The sequence below is a fragment of the Hyperolius riggenbachi genome, chromosome 8 (assembly GCF_040937935.1).
Source record: "Hyperolius riggenbachi isolate aHypRig1 chromosome 8, aHypRig1.pri, whole genome shotgun sequence".
NCBI classification, from domain to species: domain Eukaryota; kingdom Metazoa; phylum Chordata; class Amphibia; order Anura; family Hyperoliidae; genus Hyperolius; species Hyperolius riggenbachi.
This window is the reverse complement of record NC_090653.1, coordinates 157,959,168-157,973,237: the sequence shown is the minus strand read 5'-3', so window position 1 is coordinate 157,973,237 and position 14,070 is coordinate 157,959,168. Positions and strand designations below refer to the sequence as shown.

The 14,070-nt window shown below is 41.7% G+C and overlaps 1 protein-coding gene across 4 annotated transcripts in view; it reads right to left on the bottom strand.

Moving 5' to 3' along the window:
• Positions 1-14,070, bottom strand: part of ATP7A (ATPase copper transporting alpha) — a 117,388-nt gene that overhangs the window by 59,483 nt on the left and 43,835 nt on the right. For 3 of the 4 annotated variants that reach the window (XM_068247597.1, XM_068247596.1, XM_068247598.1), the window contains 3 exons: positions 11,064-11,547; positions 2,511-3,251; positions 1,026-1,229 (listed from right to left, as the gene is read on the bottom strand). In XM_068247597.1, the coding sequence (XP_068103698.1) occupies positions 1,026-1,229; positions 2,511-3,251; positions 11,064-11,547 (1,429 nt within the window). The remainder of the gene's footprint in view (positions 1-1,025; positions 1,230-2,510; positions 3,252-11,063; positions 11,548-14,070) is intronic. The other variant, XM_068247600.1, reaches the window with a different exon arrangement.

The window sequence follows — 14,070 nt, the reverse complement described above, 5'->3', positions numbered from 1 at the left end:
AATATTAGGTTTATTAAAAGGTAAATTTAGTATTAACTTTGCTGTACAATATGTGCATTTTGTGTGTGTTTTAACGTATGGGGTTTTTTACATTAGCCAGTAATTTCAATAAGGATTTGCATGCATTGGGTGGAAAGGTAGTGCAGGTTGTATCTTTTTTTGACTGCTATGCAAAATAGCAGATGCCTCCTGAAAACGCAGTGGTCCCATAGAAAATTAATTGCATGCGTTTTGCAATGCTGCACAACACTGCCGAAATAGTGTGATTACTCCCTAAAATGTTTGTGTCGATTAGCAGCAAAATAGTTTTTTTTTTTTTTGTATAGATTAGACAGAGATTTGATTTAAGGGCCCTTTTCCACCTGCAGTCGCTAGCGTTCACGCTGAACGCTAGCGATTGCTGAATCGCAAAACCGGCGATTCCCCGACGTTTTGCGGCCGCGATTTTGATATGCTATGCACTGCATAGCAAAATCGCGGCAAATATCGCTCCGCCGCGCGTTCGCGTAAAAAACGAATCGCGGTAGTGGAAATGACCTACCGCGATTCCTATGTTAAAAAGCAAACTGTAGAGATTGTAAAATCGCTAGCGGTTTGCGACTTTGCGATTCAGCCAGCGCAAACGCGCTGGTGGAAAAGGGCCCTAAGGGAAACCAGATCAGAGTTTAACAAAAAGTTTTATACATACCTGGGGCTTCCTCCAGCCTCATGCACTCGGATCGCTCCCACGCCGCCGTCCTCAGCCTTCTCCCTCTTCGGTACAGAGTCCCATAAATTCAGCCAGTCGTGGCCAGTCTGCGCAAAAGAAGTGCACCCTCTACGTATCTCTCCGGCGACTGCCGGTAGGTTGATATTAATAAACACATTAGCCTTAGTAGCACATATTAGTCTACGCACAAAATCATCCTGATTCAAAACTTCTTGTACAAATGTTACATTACTGTGAGCTTATCCACATAGTGATGTGTAAACTATGCCCAAGTTCAGAAAAAGCACAAAGACAAGTAGGTATTCAGAGAACTAACCATCTTCCCTACGAAGATTTCTTTCTATGTTGGCCACACAGGAAGCACACGTCATGCCAGAGACCTGGATAAAACACTTATTCGTTGTAATGCTTTCCCGCTTGCTGTGCACAGGTGTGTCTCTGTTGAGGACATCATTTTGGTTGAATGAACTACGATGAGGTTTTGGTGAGGCTTCCAATGAAATGTTCGCTAACATTCCTGCTTTGAATACAAAAAGAATTATTTTCATTTTATAAATCATCTTTTGATGCAAAAATGTCTATCAAGTATGACTCATTATATGTTTAGTATGGCCATATGCTCAGTCTTGCCACCTTTTGCCTGCACACGCTTTGTCTGGTGATCAAGCAAGTGACTGAAAAAGCTCAGTCTTTCTACTACCAAGTAAGAGACATAATGCCTTTCCCTCTTCTTTCCTTGGAGTAACACCTTGATGTTCCTTGGATGATTACTACTGCCATGGGAAGTGACATGAGCCTATATACAACCTTATAATGTGGGTTGTTAGTATCTGGTAAGCCTCATTTCCTATATTGTTGATGGTGAACACGTTTGAGACAGCTTTGGACACCGTTTGGTGATTTGACATCATTCTTAACCTCACTGGCGGTCTGTTTCCCGCTGGTTTTTTTTTGCCAAAATATTTTTTCTATCATGTAGCTAGCCTAGCGCTAGCTACATGATGCCCCCTTCCCTGCAGCGTCCCCCCCACCCCTCCGATCGCCGCCAGCGTGCTTGCCCATAAGGTAATCCCGTTCTGAACGGGATTTCCTTCAGGGCTTCCCCGTCGCCATGGCGACGATCCCGATGACGTCACCGACATCAGACGTTGTGACGTCAGCGGGAGTCCCGATCCACCCCTCAGCGCAGCCTGGCACTGATTAGCCAGGCTGCGCACGGGATCTCGGGGGGGGGGGGGCCTTTTTAACGCAGCGGGTAGCTGCGAGCGCGGTATACACGCAGCTAGCAAAGTGCTAGCTGCGTGTAATAAAAAAAAAAATTACGCAAATCGGCCCAGCAGGGCCTGAGAAATACTCCTGCGCGGCATAGCCCCGAGCTCATCTCAGTCTTACCGCCAGGAAGGTTAATCCTTTTTATGATTGTGGAGACCAGTGCTGTTTTACCATTGACATTACGTATTTGAACTTTGGACACTGCACCGGTCATTTCTAATTACCTGTTCGTGCTGACATTTGGTAGGTTAACTCGCTTCCCCCTAAGCTTGCAGTAGTGAAGGTAGGGGCATTATATTGTATCCCCTGATGAACAATTAAGGTGCCCATTGATGATACAATCTTGTTTGTACAATCTTACCACTTTTATGTAATATAAGGAACTACCTAGAATATCCCTTTCAAAGTATATTCAGTCACTTAACCCTTCTACTACATATATTTTGTAAGTGAATTGATGGATATACTTGTAAAAGCAGAGACATTTTTCTGCACACTTTGTTAACGATAACAATGTACTGTTACTTACCGGCTATACTTGCTTCAAATCCCATCCCCTCAATTGCAGCTCGGATAGCTTCTTGACTGGTGAAAGTGGGGTCATACTCTACAGTCACATTGCTGTTCGCCTGTGATACCTGGACAGATCTCACACCTGGTTTCTGTGAGATTGTATCCTCAATAGATTGCACGGATGAAATAGAGGCCATTTTCTTTAGGTTTATTATGGTTGTCTTAGAAACATTGTCTTTATTTGTCTGTGTAGAAGACACTGACTGTAGAGAACTGGCTCCAGATGGCCGGACCCTGGTAAACGGACTGTTTTCATATTCATTACAAACACTAACTTTAAAAGTACCCGGAGACAATGACTCTATAGCTCTGCATAGTGCATCCGAACTAGTGAGATTTGGATTATAATTTATTACTGCTTCTTTTTCCTCTAATAATACTTCAACACTGGACACCCCGGGATGAGAGGCCATGTTGCTTTCAATGTTTACAACACATGACTTGCAGTGCATGTCATCCACCCGGAAGATAGCTCTTATCAAGTCAGTATGTGATTTTGGTCTTGGCTGTGACATGTCCCCGTTAATATTAATCTGTGCATTTGTCAGTCGGCCAACATCAATAGCTCCTAGTTTTCCAGGCGGCTTATTTTTAATCAGTGCAGTAAAGCCAGCTTCCTCTATTTGGTTCCTGATCTCCCCTGCTGTGATGAGGTGGGGCTGGTAAACAATGTGAGCTTCCTGATTATCCAAAGACACTAGAAATAATAATAATTAAAAACTATTAGGAATTAATGACATTGCTGCACAATACAATCAAAACAGCTGCAATCCTATAAAAAAAAATAAAACAGGAAGAAACGCACAAGAAAATATTTACAAGCAGCAATATAACTTATCGCAGTCACTTTACATGACACCACTGCACTTTTCACAGTATATATCCTGGTATAGAAGCTGGCAACCTGTTTGTGTATAACTAATCTAGAATGTAAATTCTGACCATTTGGTTAGTTCTAGCATCTGAACTTAAAGTGCATCTGTAAAGATACATACTCACCTCGCGATGCAGAAAGATGGATCCAGCGACATATCCCTGACGACGAGCGCTCCATGATCCATCTTCCAGCCAGTGGGTATGCGGGACGGCACACGATGGGCGCGAACGAGACTTCAAGCGATTGTGGTACTTTGTGTGGGAGTCATCGGGTATCTTTAAGATCTTATTCGCAGTGACGGTCGTTATCGGCGCGCGACACTAAATGACGTTCGTGTGATCGTGCACCTGAACCCACGTCAAGAGATTGCAGAAACTTGTCACTCATAAAAATCACCAGTCCTCAGGAAAATCGCAACGAGGGCCTTAACTTTAAGTGTAATGAAAATACAAAGACCAGAATTAGACCAGATTTGAACCAGAAGGGAACGGATACAAGACTGCTTACCAGACCCCCAGTTACTTGCAACAAGGTTTTACCTGGTTTTTGCCATCAGCCTTCCTTTCCCGGCTATTCTCAAATATCTAAGCACACTACATCCTCCTGCAGTGAGCAATATGCTGTAGATTTATCCCTCTATTTCATTCTCTCCACAGCTTGCTTGTCACAAAAGCACTGCCTTTGACATGGGAGTCCAGGGTTCGAATCCTGCCTAGGGTCAGTACCTATCAGTAAGGTGTTCAAGGCAAGACTCCCTGCAGGGTGGCATCTTGAGCATGTCCCAGTGGCAGCAGCTCTTGAGAGCTTTGAGTCCAACAGGAGAAAAACGTTACACAAATGTTGGATTATTATTATTCAGATTATATTATTGTTTCACTTCTTCTGTTGTTTCTACACAAATCTAAATCCCACCCTCTGCTTCCCTCTTTTTGCCTCCTCTTCCTTGCTGCAAGGGTTTCACCAACGGAGCAGTGCTTTTCAGCGCTGCTAGATTTGGGCACAGCCAGCGCCTCCATGGACTTCAATAGGAATCATTCCTATTGAAGCGCTCAGTGAGTAAAGTTTCTTAAAAACATAATAATTCGGCCTCCAGCAATTGCTGGAAGCCGAATTATTTCATTCCCCCCACCATCCATGTCGGCCTGGAGGGGGAATAGTAATTACATCAGCCCGGACTTGTGCAGAAGCAGGATCAGCTATATACCGCTGTATCCTGCGCCCAAGTCTACCGGCGCGGATTTCAAATGTACTCTTCACCAAACCCTGGACCCCCTCTGCTTCCTTGGTTTTCCTCACTACCCCCTGCTAATCACACTGCTAGAAACAAACCACATTCACCTCTCAACTGCCATAACCTTATTAATATTCCACTTCTTCCCTTTCTCCCCAACCTATTTCTGCTACCCTCTGGAATTCCCTCTCATTCTGTAACAAACTCCCCTTTACCCACTTCTAATGCCTTCACATAATTTTGGGGTCACTGAAACATGGATGACTCCTTCTGACACAGTCTCACCTGCTGCCCTCTCTTATGGGGGGGTTCCAGTTTAGTCACACTACTAGAAGTGGGAATAAACATAGTAGCGGCATGAGCATTCTTCTCTCTGATAAATGCTCCTTTAAGCCACTCATTCCTATTCCTTTACTCGCAACCATCTTTTGAAATCCATGCAGTTCGGCTATGCTCTCCTTCTAATCTTCAAATGGCAGTTTTATACTGACCTCCGGGCCGAGTGTCCGTTTTCTTAGATCACTTCTCTGCATGGCTCCTTCAGAAAATGTGCTCTGAAATCCCGACCATTATCATGGATGATTTTAACATTCTTGTTGGATACCAATAATTCTGTCACGACCAAACTTCTGTCACCCACCTCATCCTATGGCTTGTCTCAGTGGTCCACTGCTCCATCTTACACTGACGGGCATATGCTTGACCTCGTATTCACTAGTCTCTGTTCTATCACTGATTTTACTAATGCTTTGCTCCCGCCCTCTAACCAAAACACGTACTTAACTTCTGTCTCTCCTCCTGTTTTCCTAAGCTGCTGGCACAAGCACGCTCACATATTCGCAGAAACTACCGCAGCCTAGACATGCCATCCGTCTCTGATGCCCTGGCACCTCTCCCCAAACTCGGCAGCTACACACTACCACAGCTCAATCTAAAAACGTGTTTTTACCTGGGGAAAAAAAAAAGACCAAATGAACTGCTTTGACCCCACCCCCTTTGTTTTCTTCGCAGCTGGTGAAATTTTTACATTCAATTCTTAGGACTTCGAACAAGACAGAAATATTCAAATAGTGAGCAAGCAACATATACTAACACAGTTGTAACTGAATGATTACTTGATTACAATATTTAATGTGGGTTCAAATGTACATTAACTCCTTCCTACTTTAACTTTCTAACTCATAACAAAAGTTAGCCTTCCCTTACCATATCCACAAAATGAACACTCCAAATCTAAGCCTAACCCTAAAGAGAATGAATGCTCACTGATATTTACCTTTTTTCCCCCTCTCTGATTTAACTTCAGTAACTGGGGCACCATCCTTCTTCCTGCAGCCAAAATGTTCATCTTGTTGGTAGCGCCACAAACTTCTAAAATTGTAAACTAAGGCGTGCACCGCACTCTAACAGCATCTTCTAATATTGGAGCACTCAAACTGAGCAAATCCCCTTCCATTTGTCAATGTAAGCTAGGGGTGACAGATCTTTGCACCAACAAAACCTGTTCCACCTGCAGCAATCTACATGAGGAACAAAGTACCAAGGCATCATCACACAGTGGCAAAAATTTCAGGATGACATTCCAGTTTGTAACAATAAATATAGTTTTCAAGTAAATAAGGGTTCCATTACCTCAGAACTGTTGTGCCATATAAAGGCACTAGACTATAGAGGATGATAGATGTATTGGTTCACTGCTAAGTGGATGATCTCTATTGAAGGACTGAAGAACAGTTTTTGTGCGCTTTCCTTGGATTTCTGCAGCATAGCTGGCTTGGCTCCTGCACCCTTTTCTTTGTGAGGATTCTAAGTTCATAGACATTTCAATGATCTACTATTAAGTGTGCAACTTGACAAAATACATTATGTAAAAGCACTGTGGAACATATCAGCCCTATATAAATACAAATAATAACAACTTGAAGTCCAATCATAATCTGCAAACAATTAGGGCCATTTCTCTTTAAAATTCTCATCTTGGTCAGATTGCTTCCTGATAGTCACCCAGAGGTCACATAACTTTGTGATGGAATGATCTAAAAGGGCCTCTGTAACCCCTTCACTACTAGCTCTATGTAAACGATGTCAGGTCAAGAGCTCCATTTTGCTGACAACATGTTAGATTTTGGACTTCATGGTTATGTGTACTACAAAGCCTAGTAACAAGGCAACAGGTCAGGACCGTGGCTACTGCAATCAATGCAATATCTCACGGTCAAAAATAACATGCAACCAAAAATATTTTGTGGCCTCTAAAAGACAAAAAACTTTTAGTTCTCCTGTACAGAATATTTGGATTGCAAACAAATAAAATGTTTTATTTGATATCTCTGTGTGGTGTACAACTAATAGAATTAATTTTTAAAGTATTTGTGTGTTAATTTAATTTATACTTTTCTGGTGAAAAAAATAGGTTTTAAAAGTTTTGCTTGCATGCATTAAAAACTGCTTTTATTTATATTTAATACCAAAAAAAACTGTCCTCAACAAAAATGAAAAATAATAATTTGGCTACTTTAAAAATAAATGAAAGCTCAAGCTAAGCAATGCCAAAAATATATTAAAATTGTCTGTTAGGCATGAGGGTTTAACTTGAACATATGGAAGTGGTTAAAATGTACTCAAATAAATAACATCCACCTTAAGATACAATATGCCCACAACTGGGAGGGAGAAGGTGCCCCAAAAAAATAGGTGGTGGTGGATGAACAGTATATCTATATTGTGACTAAAAATAGCAAAAATATAAATAATAAAAATGCCCTACCTCAAAGGAAGGGGCAAAGCCAATTTCAATCAAAAGGTTTATTATTCATCAGACACTATCAATGATAACGCGTTTCGCAGAACACAGTCCGCTTCCTCAGATCAAATACAAAGCAGCGTCTTTATACTGTAGACCGCAAGTTCGGAGCGCCTTAAGGTTTTTCCACCGCCACCTATTTTTTGGGGGCACCTTTTCCCCCCCAGTTGTTATGTCACAGCCCCCCAGCTTTGAGAGTTAGTCTAGTGTTCAACTTCTGAACTATTGCTTTTTTCTGGAGCGCGACCCACATATTTGATGACCAAAGAAGCCGAGTGAGGACGGGATTTCCTCACCTGCTTTCAGACTGTGGTTGCTAGTCATGCAACCCACACTTGTGAGTATTCTTTTGCTCTTTAAGACTAAGTGATCAGCACTTGACATACTAACTACACCATAAGGGGCTCCTGGTGTCTCTGTGTTTTTTCCCTGTCTCCCTAGGAAGACTGTTGAATCCCTTGGGATAACACACACCCTCTTAATATGCCCACAGGATGCTCTGCTCCAGGCACCTGTTAAATGTAATGGGCTAAAGCACACCTGAACATAGATTAATGGAGGCTGACCTTTTTATTTTCTTGTAACCTTTGCAGATTGCCTGGCATTTCTGCTGGACCTCTACTAAGTGTTACAAAACTACGGGCCAGATTTATCAAAGCATTACCGACAGTTTTTTCTTCTTAAACTGTTCTAACCAGCAGAGGAACTGTTCTGCGTGATAATAAAAAAACTTTTCAAATCCTACATGATGGCGGCAGTTTAGCGTGGATTTCTAGAGCTGCACTACAGTTAAGAAAAGTGCAAATCCGTACTTAAGTCACAGATTAAGAAGTGCTTAGTAGCAGTTCTACAGATAGTGCTGAGTTGCAGGCTAAGCATGATTTGTGAAGTGCTCCTTCCCCTGCTGCCAGGTGTCCTGTGAAGCGGTTCTGTGCTTAACCCTTCCAGTGCTGGGCATTGATGCAATACAACAGATGAATTGATTACCTCAGCAACAGCAATTTCCCCTCACACATTGCACCGTCAGAGACCTTCCTAACTCCTCCTATTCCTAACAATTTAAGAAGGAATCTGCACTATTTAATGATTTTTTAGGATGTCTGAGACAATTCTGCATGGATTTCTAAAAACCTACTAATATTTTGTCTCAGACACTCTTGATAAATGTCCTCCTATTTCTAATACTTTTAGCCATTTACCCTGAACAAGCATGCAGATCAGATTTTCTGTCTGATGTCTGACTGGATTTTCCACATGCTTTGTTTCAGGTGTGAGATTCAGACACTCCAGCAGCCAAAGAGGTGTAGGTATTATTGTGCCAGAGAACTGGGCAGTGTTAAATACTATTCCTCCGAGTTGTAGCAACTCGGAGGGAGATGTAATTTGGGGTCTGGTGATCGCCAGATCCTCGAATTACTCTTGCGCGGGGCGTGCAGCATAACACTAGTGCTATGGTGACACCAGACTCCGGCGCCAAGCACCTGGCGCTGAAATGACCTGCTTCGACTAAGAGATCAGCAGGACTGCAAAGCAACTGGTATTAATTAAAAGGAAACAAATATGGCAGCCTCCATGTGTCTCTTAGTTCAGGTGTATTTGAAAACACAGATGTCAACAATGTCAACAGCCATGTTGGGTTTGGATCTCAAGCAGAGTTTAAAGTAAACCTGAGATGAAACGAGAGAAAAGTTTTATACATACCTGGGGCTTCCTCCAGCCTCCTCCACGCAGATCTCTACATCGCCGCCATCATCTGCCTCCTGGATAGTCCCATAGAAGCCCAGTTATCTTTGGTGAGTCGGGCATACTGTGCATGCACAGACCGGCCGCGCCTGGCGCGTTATGAGTCTGCGCAGTGCTACTGTGCAGGTTGCAGAACGCTCCCAACAGCAGGAGCATATGGGGAGCACGTTCGGGCAGACTGTGCCAACTGGCCAAAGATAACGGGGCTTCTGCAGGACCATCCAGGAGGTGGAAGATGGCGGCTAGGGAGCGATCTGCATGGATGGGGCTGGAGGAAGCCCCAGGTAAGTATAAAACTTTTCTGTCATTTTGTCTCAGATTTACTTTCACCACTTCACCCACAAGAGTTTTTAACCTAACCGGAGCAATTTTCACCTGTCAGCGCTCATCCCTTTCATTCACCAATAACCTTTTCAATATTTATAACAAAATGATCTCTACCTTGTGGGATTTTTTTTCCCACAAATTAGGATTTTGGAGTGTGATATTTGATGAAAAAATGAATAAATAGACAATTTCTTCAATTCCATCCCCTATAAATTTTAAAATAAACAATGCTACCGTATGTAAAACCCACACATTTTATTTGCTTATTTGTCCTGGTTATCACAAATTTAAATTATGTCCCTAGAACAAAGTATGGTGATAATATATTATTTGGAAATAAAGGAGTATTTTTTATATGCTGTGGTTTTCACAGTAACAGTAAAAAAGCCATAAATGTCACCATTCTGAAAACTAGAGTCCCAGGCCTACTCAGATATGCATATTTTGTAAAATTTGTACTGCTGGTTTACTGAAATTGTACCATAGTTTTTTCCCTTTGGCACAAAAAAATAATCAAATTAAATAGGCCTTAGCTCTGAAACACCACAAATTCCATTATTTCGCTTGTCATGTCTAAAATCATAACCTATATACGTAATCAGTTAGCTTTTTGGGCACACGGCAGACTGTTAACTACCAGTAGCACTGAAGGTAATTTTAATCACCAAATGTAATATAATATCAGAGCTGAGGGTCAGTTTTTTCTTTTTGACTCTTCCTGTCCTCCAGTCTGCTTCAGCTGTGATCAGATCGCACACCCTTTCCCTGCTTGCTTTACTGTCCATGTTTTTTTTTTTGGGGGGGGGGGGGGGGTTGGCGGGGGGGTTACAAATTAATTTTTCCCTCTTTTCCCACCTGAATATTGGATAGGTTAATATTACTTACTATTAATAAGGATTGTGATGAGAACTGTATAATAACCACTCATACTATGAGAGTCTGCTCCCTACAATAAATATATACTGTGGCATATTCAACCATATTGGTGTTGTGTGACCACACCTGTGTGGCGCTACCTCTGTGTGTTGGTTTATGTTTTTGGGAAAGGAGATGAACCAGGGGAACACAACATACACGGATAGTGTATACGCATATTATAAACGTGCAGAGAAGATTGTACACGCACCATTGTTAGCGCGCTTGTGTTCAGTTTCAACGCAGAACAGCAAGACATGCAGCTTAGGATTACTTCTTGTATATAATTTAACACCTTCACAGGTTTACAGACACCAGTAGGGATGAATCCAGCCCAAATGAATTAGAACATTATTTTATTCCTTTATCTTTTAGCTTTGCTAGCCAAACACTGAGTTTATCTCACCAAGAGCTTTACCTCTACTCAGCTGCCAATTCTAACTTCAGCTGAGAATGGTGGAGGCAGCTGCAGACCGGAAACTCAACACCGGTAGTGCCGATACCAATCACATCTCCTATTCCATACAAAATTAATTACACTTGTTTACTGTCAAGTCTAATAGAATAAACTGGTCTGGTCAAACACTAGATTTGTGCAATGGGAATAAATTACCTTTGATACGTTGCACTCCTTTTAGCTTCCCAATCTTGCCTTCGATAGTGCTAGTACAGGAATGGCAGGTCATGCCTTCCACCTTCATTTTCACCAGGACATCTCCATTCTGTGCAGCATGATTGTCCTGAGACTGCGGAGATCCTCGTCTAGGAGTCCGGGCTTCTAGACTCAGAGCTGGAAAACTCCGAATCATGTCGTCAGTATTAATAACTGAAGGGATAAACGTCACACAAATTGCTGTTCCTTCTGCTAATATCGTTACATCCAGGACTCCCTTCAGAGCTGTAAGTTCAGTGCATACATGCTCTGCAGACTGATCTTTAGATAGGTGAAGTGTGCCTCTGTCAGTAGGTACAGCTTCTGATTGCACAACAACAGGTGGAGACTCAAACCCCATATCCTCAATGGCTTCCTGGAGTGTGGTTGACGTATGTAAGGTAGGATTGTAAATAACTGTAGCATTTTTACCTTCCAAAGATACCTGCAATGTAAAATAAAGATGGTAAAACGAAGCCAAGTAAAACAGGAACATTAAGTAAGCCAAACATTGAAATATGTCTTTAGATAATTGCTGGCTTGGCTTTAAACCTGTTCAGCAATATTAAATTTGATCCAATTCACGTTTTCTCCTAAGTTTTCTCCTAGGTGGCGATATTTCAAATCTAATCAATAAAATGCCTTTTAAGCTATCAGCAAGCAAGAATACTCAGAATAATCTAGGCAGAACAGTGTCATCTAGTTTTTGTTACTTTTTTCAATAGCAGAGTGCTGAAAAGTTATTTTAAATGGAAGATGAAAACTATCTCTAATTCACTTTTTTTCACTAAGGTGAAAAAGTGAATTAGATGGGCCCAAAGTGTCTTTTTCTGGGACAAAGATTACAGATCGGTAGAGAAGCAGATGTTAATTGAGGAAAGGGGGAACCATCTTCTGACCAGATATACTGGAGACCCTGAGAATTACAACTGTGGCAAGTGGTCAGATTTGGTATATAGAGAGGGGCAAAATAAATGTTTTTGGTTATTTTCCTATTAAAGTATGTCATCATTATTTTCATGGTGTTGAGTATATTTTAACCTTTTAGTACTTGTAGGAATGGGTAAGACGGAGCAATAAATCCCTATACTCATTTCACCTAAGAAGAATTCAAAGCAGTTAAAGACAAAGTGAACCAGAGACGAAGCACCCTCATGTATTTTACCATATATATTAGTGGGAACATTAGAGAAAACACCTACCCTGCTCTCCGTTTCATCCTTCACTGCTCAGCCTGCTTGTTATCAGCCCTGATAAAATCCCCCACTGAGCATTCAGTTTGGCTTTGCTCAGGAATCATTATAGCTGAGTCTGTCTTCTCTGATGTCTTTTCAAGCCCAAGCCTGCCCCCTTCTGGCTCTGCTATAATGATTCCTGAGCAAAGCCAGACTGAATACTCAATCTGGGATTTTATCAGGGCTGATAACAAGCAGGCTAAGCAGTAAAGGATGAAACAGAAAGCAGGGTAGGTGTTTTCTCTACTGTTCCCACTAATATATATGGTAAAATACATGAGGGTGCTTTGTCTCTGGTTCACTTTAAGGTGGCCACTAATGATCCAATATTTTTCATCTAATTTTACCAAATCTATGTAGTATCAGGGTAAATTGAGTGAATATATTTAATGAATAATTTAGGCAGCCCCTTATATTACATAGAAATGTTAAGATTGGATGAAAAAGATTGGATTATTAGTGGCCACCATTACAATTATACAGGATCTTCTCAAAAAATTAGCATATTGTGATAAAGTTCATTATTTTCTGTAATGTACTGATAAACATTAGACTTTCATATATTTTAGATTCATTACACACAACTGAAGTAGTTCAAGCCTTTTATTGTTTTTCTAAACCATGATTTTGGCATACAGCTCATGAAAACCCAAATTTCCTATCTAAAAAAAATATCATATTTCATCCGACCAATAAAAGAAAAGTGTTTTTAAAACAACAAAAGTCAACCTTCAAATAATTATGTTCAGTTATGCACTCAATACTTGGTCGGGAATCCTTTTGCAGAAATGACTGCTTCAATGCGGTGTGGCATGGAGGCAATCAGCCTGTGGAACTGCTCAGGTGTTATGGAGGCCCAGGATGCTTCGATAGCGGCCTTAAGCTCATCCAGAGTGTTGGGTCTTGCGTCTCTCAACTTTCTCTTCACAATATCCCACAGATTCTCTATGGGGTTCAGGTCAGGAGAGTTGGCAGGCCAATTGAGCACAGTAATACCATGGTCAGTAAACCATTTACCAGTGGTTTTGGCACTGTGAGCAGGTGCCAGGTCATGCTGAAAAATGAAATCTTCATCTCCATAAAGCTTTTCAGCAGATGTAAGCATGAAGTGCTCCAAAATCTCCTGATAGCTAGCTGCATTGACCCTGCCCTTGATAAAACACAGTGGACCAACACCAGCAGCTGACATGGCACCCCAGACCATCACTGACTGTGGGTACTTGACACTGGACTTCAGGCATTTTGGCATTTCCCTCTCCCCAGTCTTCCTCCAGACTCTGGCACCTTGATTTCCGAATGACATGTAAAAGTTGCTTTCTTCCGAAAAAAGTACTTTGGACCACTGAGCAACAGTCCAGTGCTGCTTCTCTGTAGCCCAGGTCAGGCGCTTCTGCCGCTGTTTCTGGTTCAAAAGTGGGTTCATGCTTCCATCTGCTGTATTTATGCAAAATCCTGTTAGGGAGCTTATATGGAGCAGATGGGATTGACCGGTTGGACTAGGAGTTAATAAGAATTACAGATCTAGGCGTCTTTAATATCATTGAAGGTTGGAGGATGCAGAGTTGGGTTTAGATATGGCAGACCAGGATTTACAAACAAGGAGGAGACCAAAATAACAATTTATGCCATCTTTACAGGTCAATAAGTATGTATCCATGCCCTGTGAATTATGCTAGGTTCACACCATACAATTTTCTGGCAAATTTACCTGCCAGATCGATTATTTCCAACAT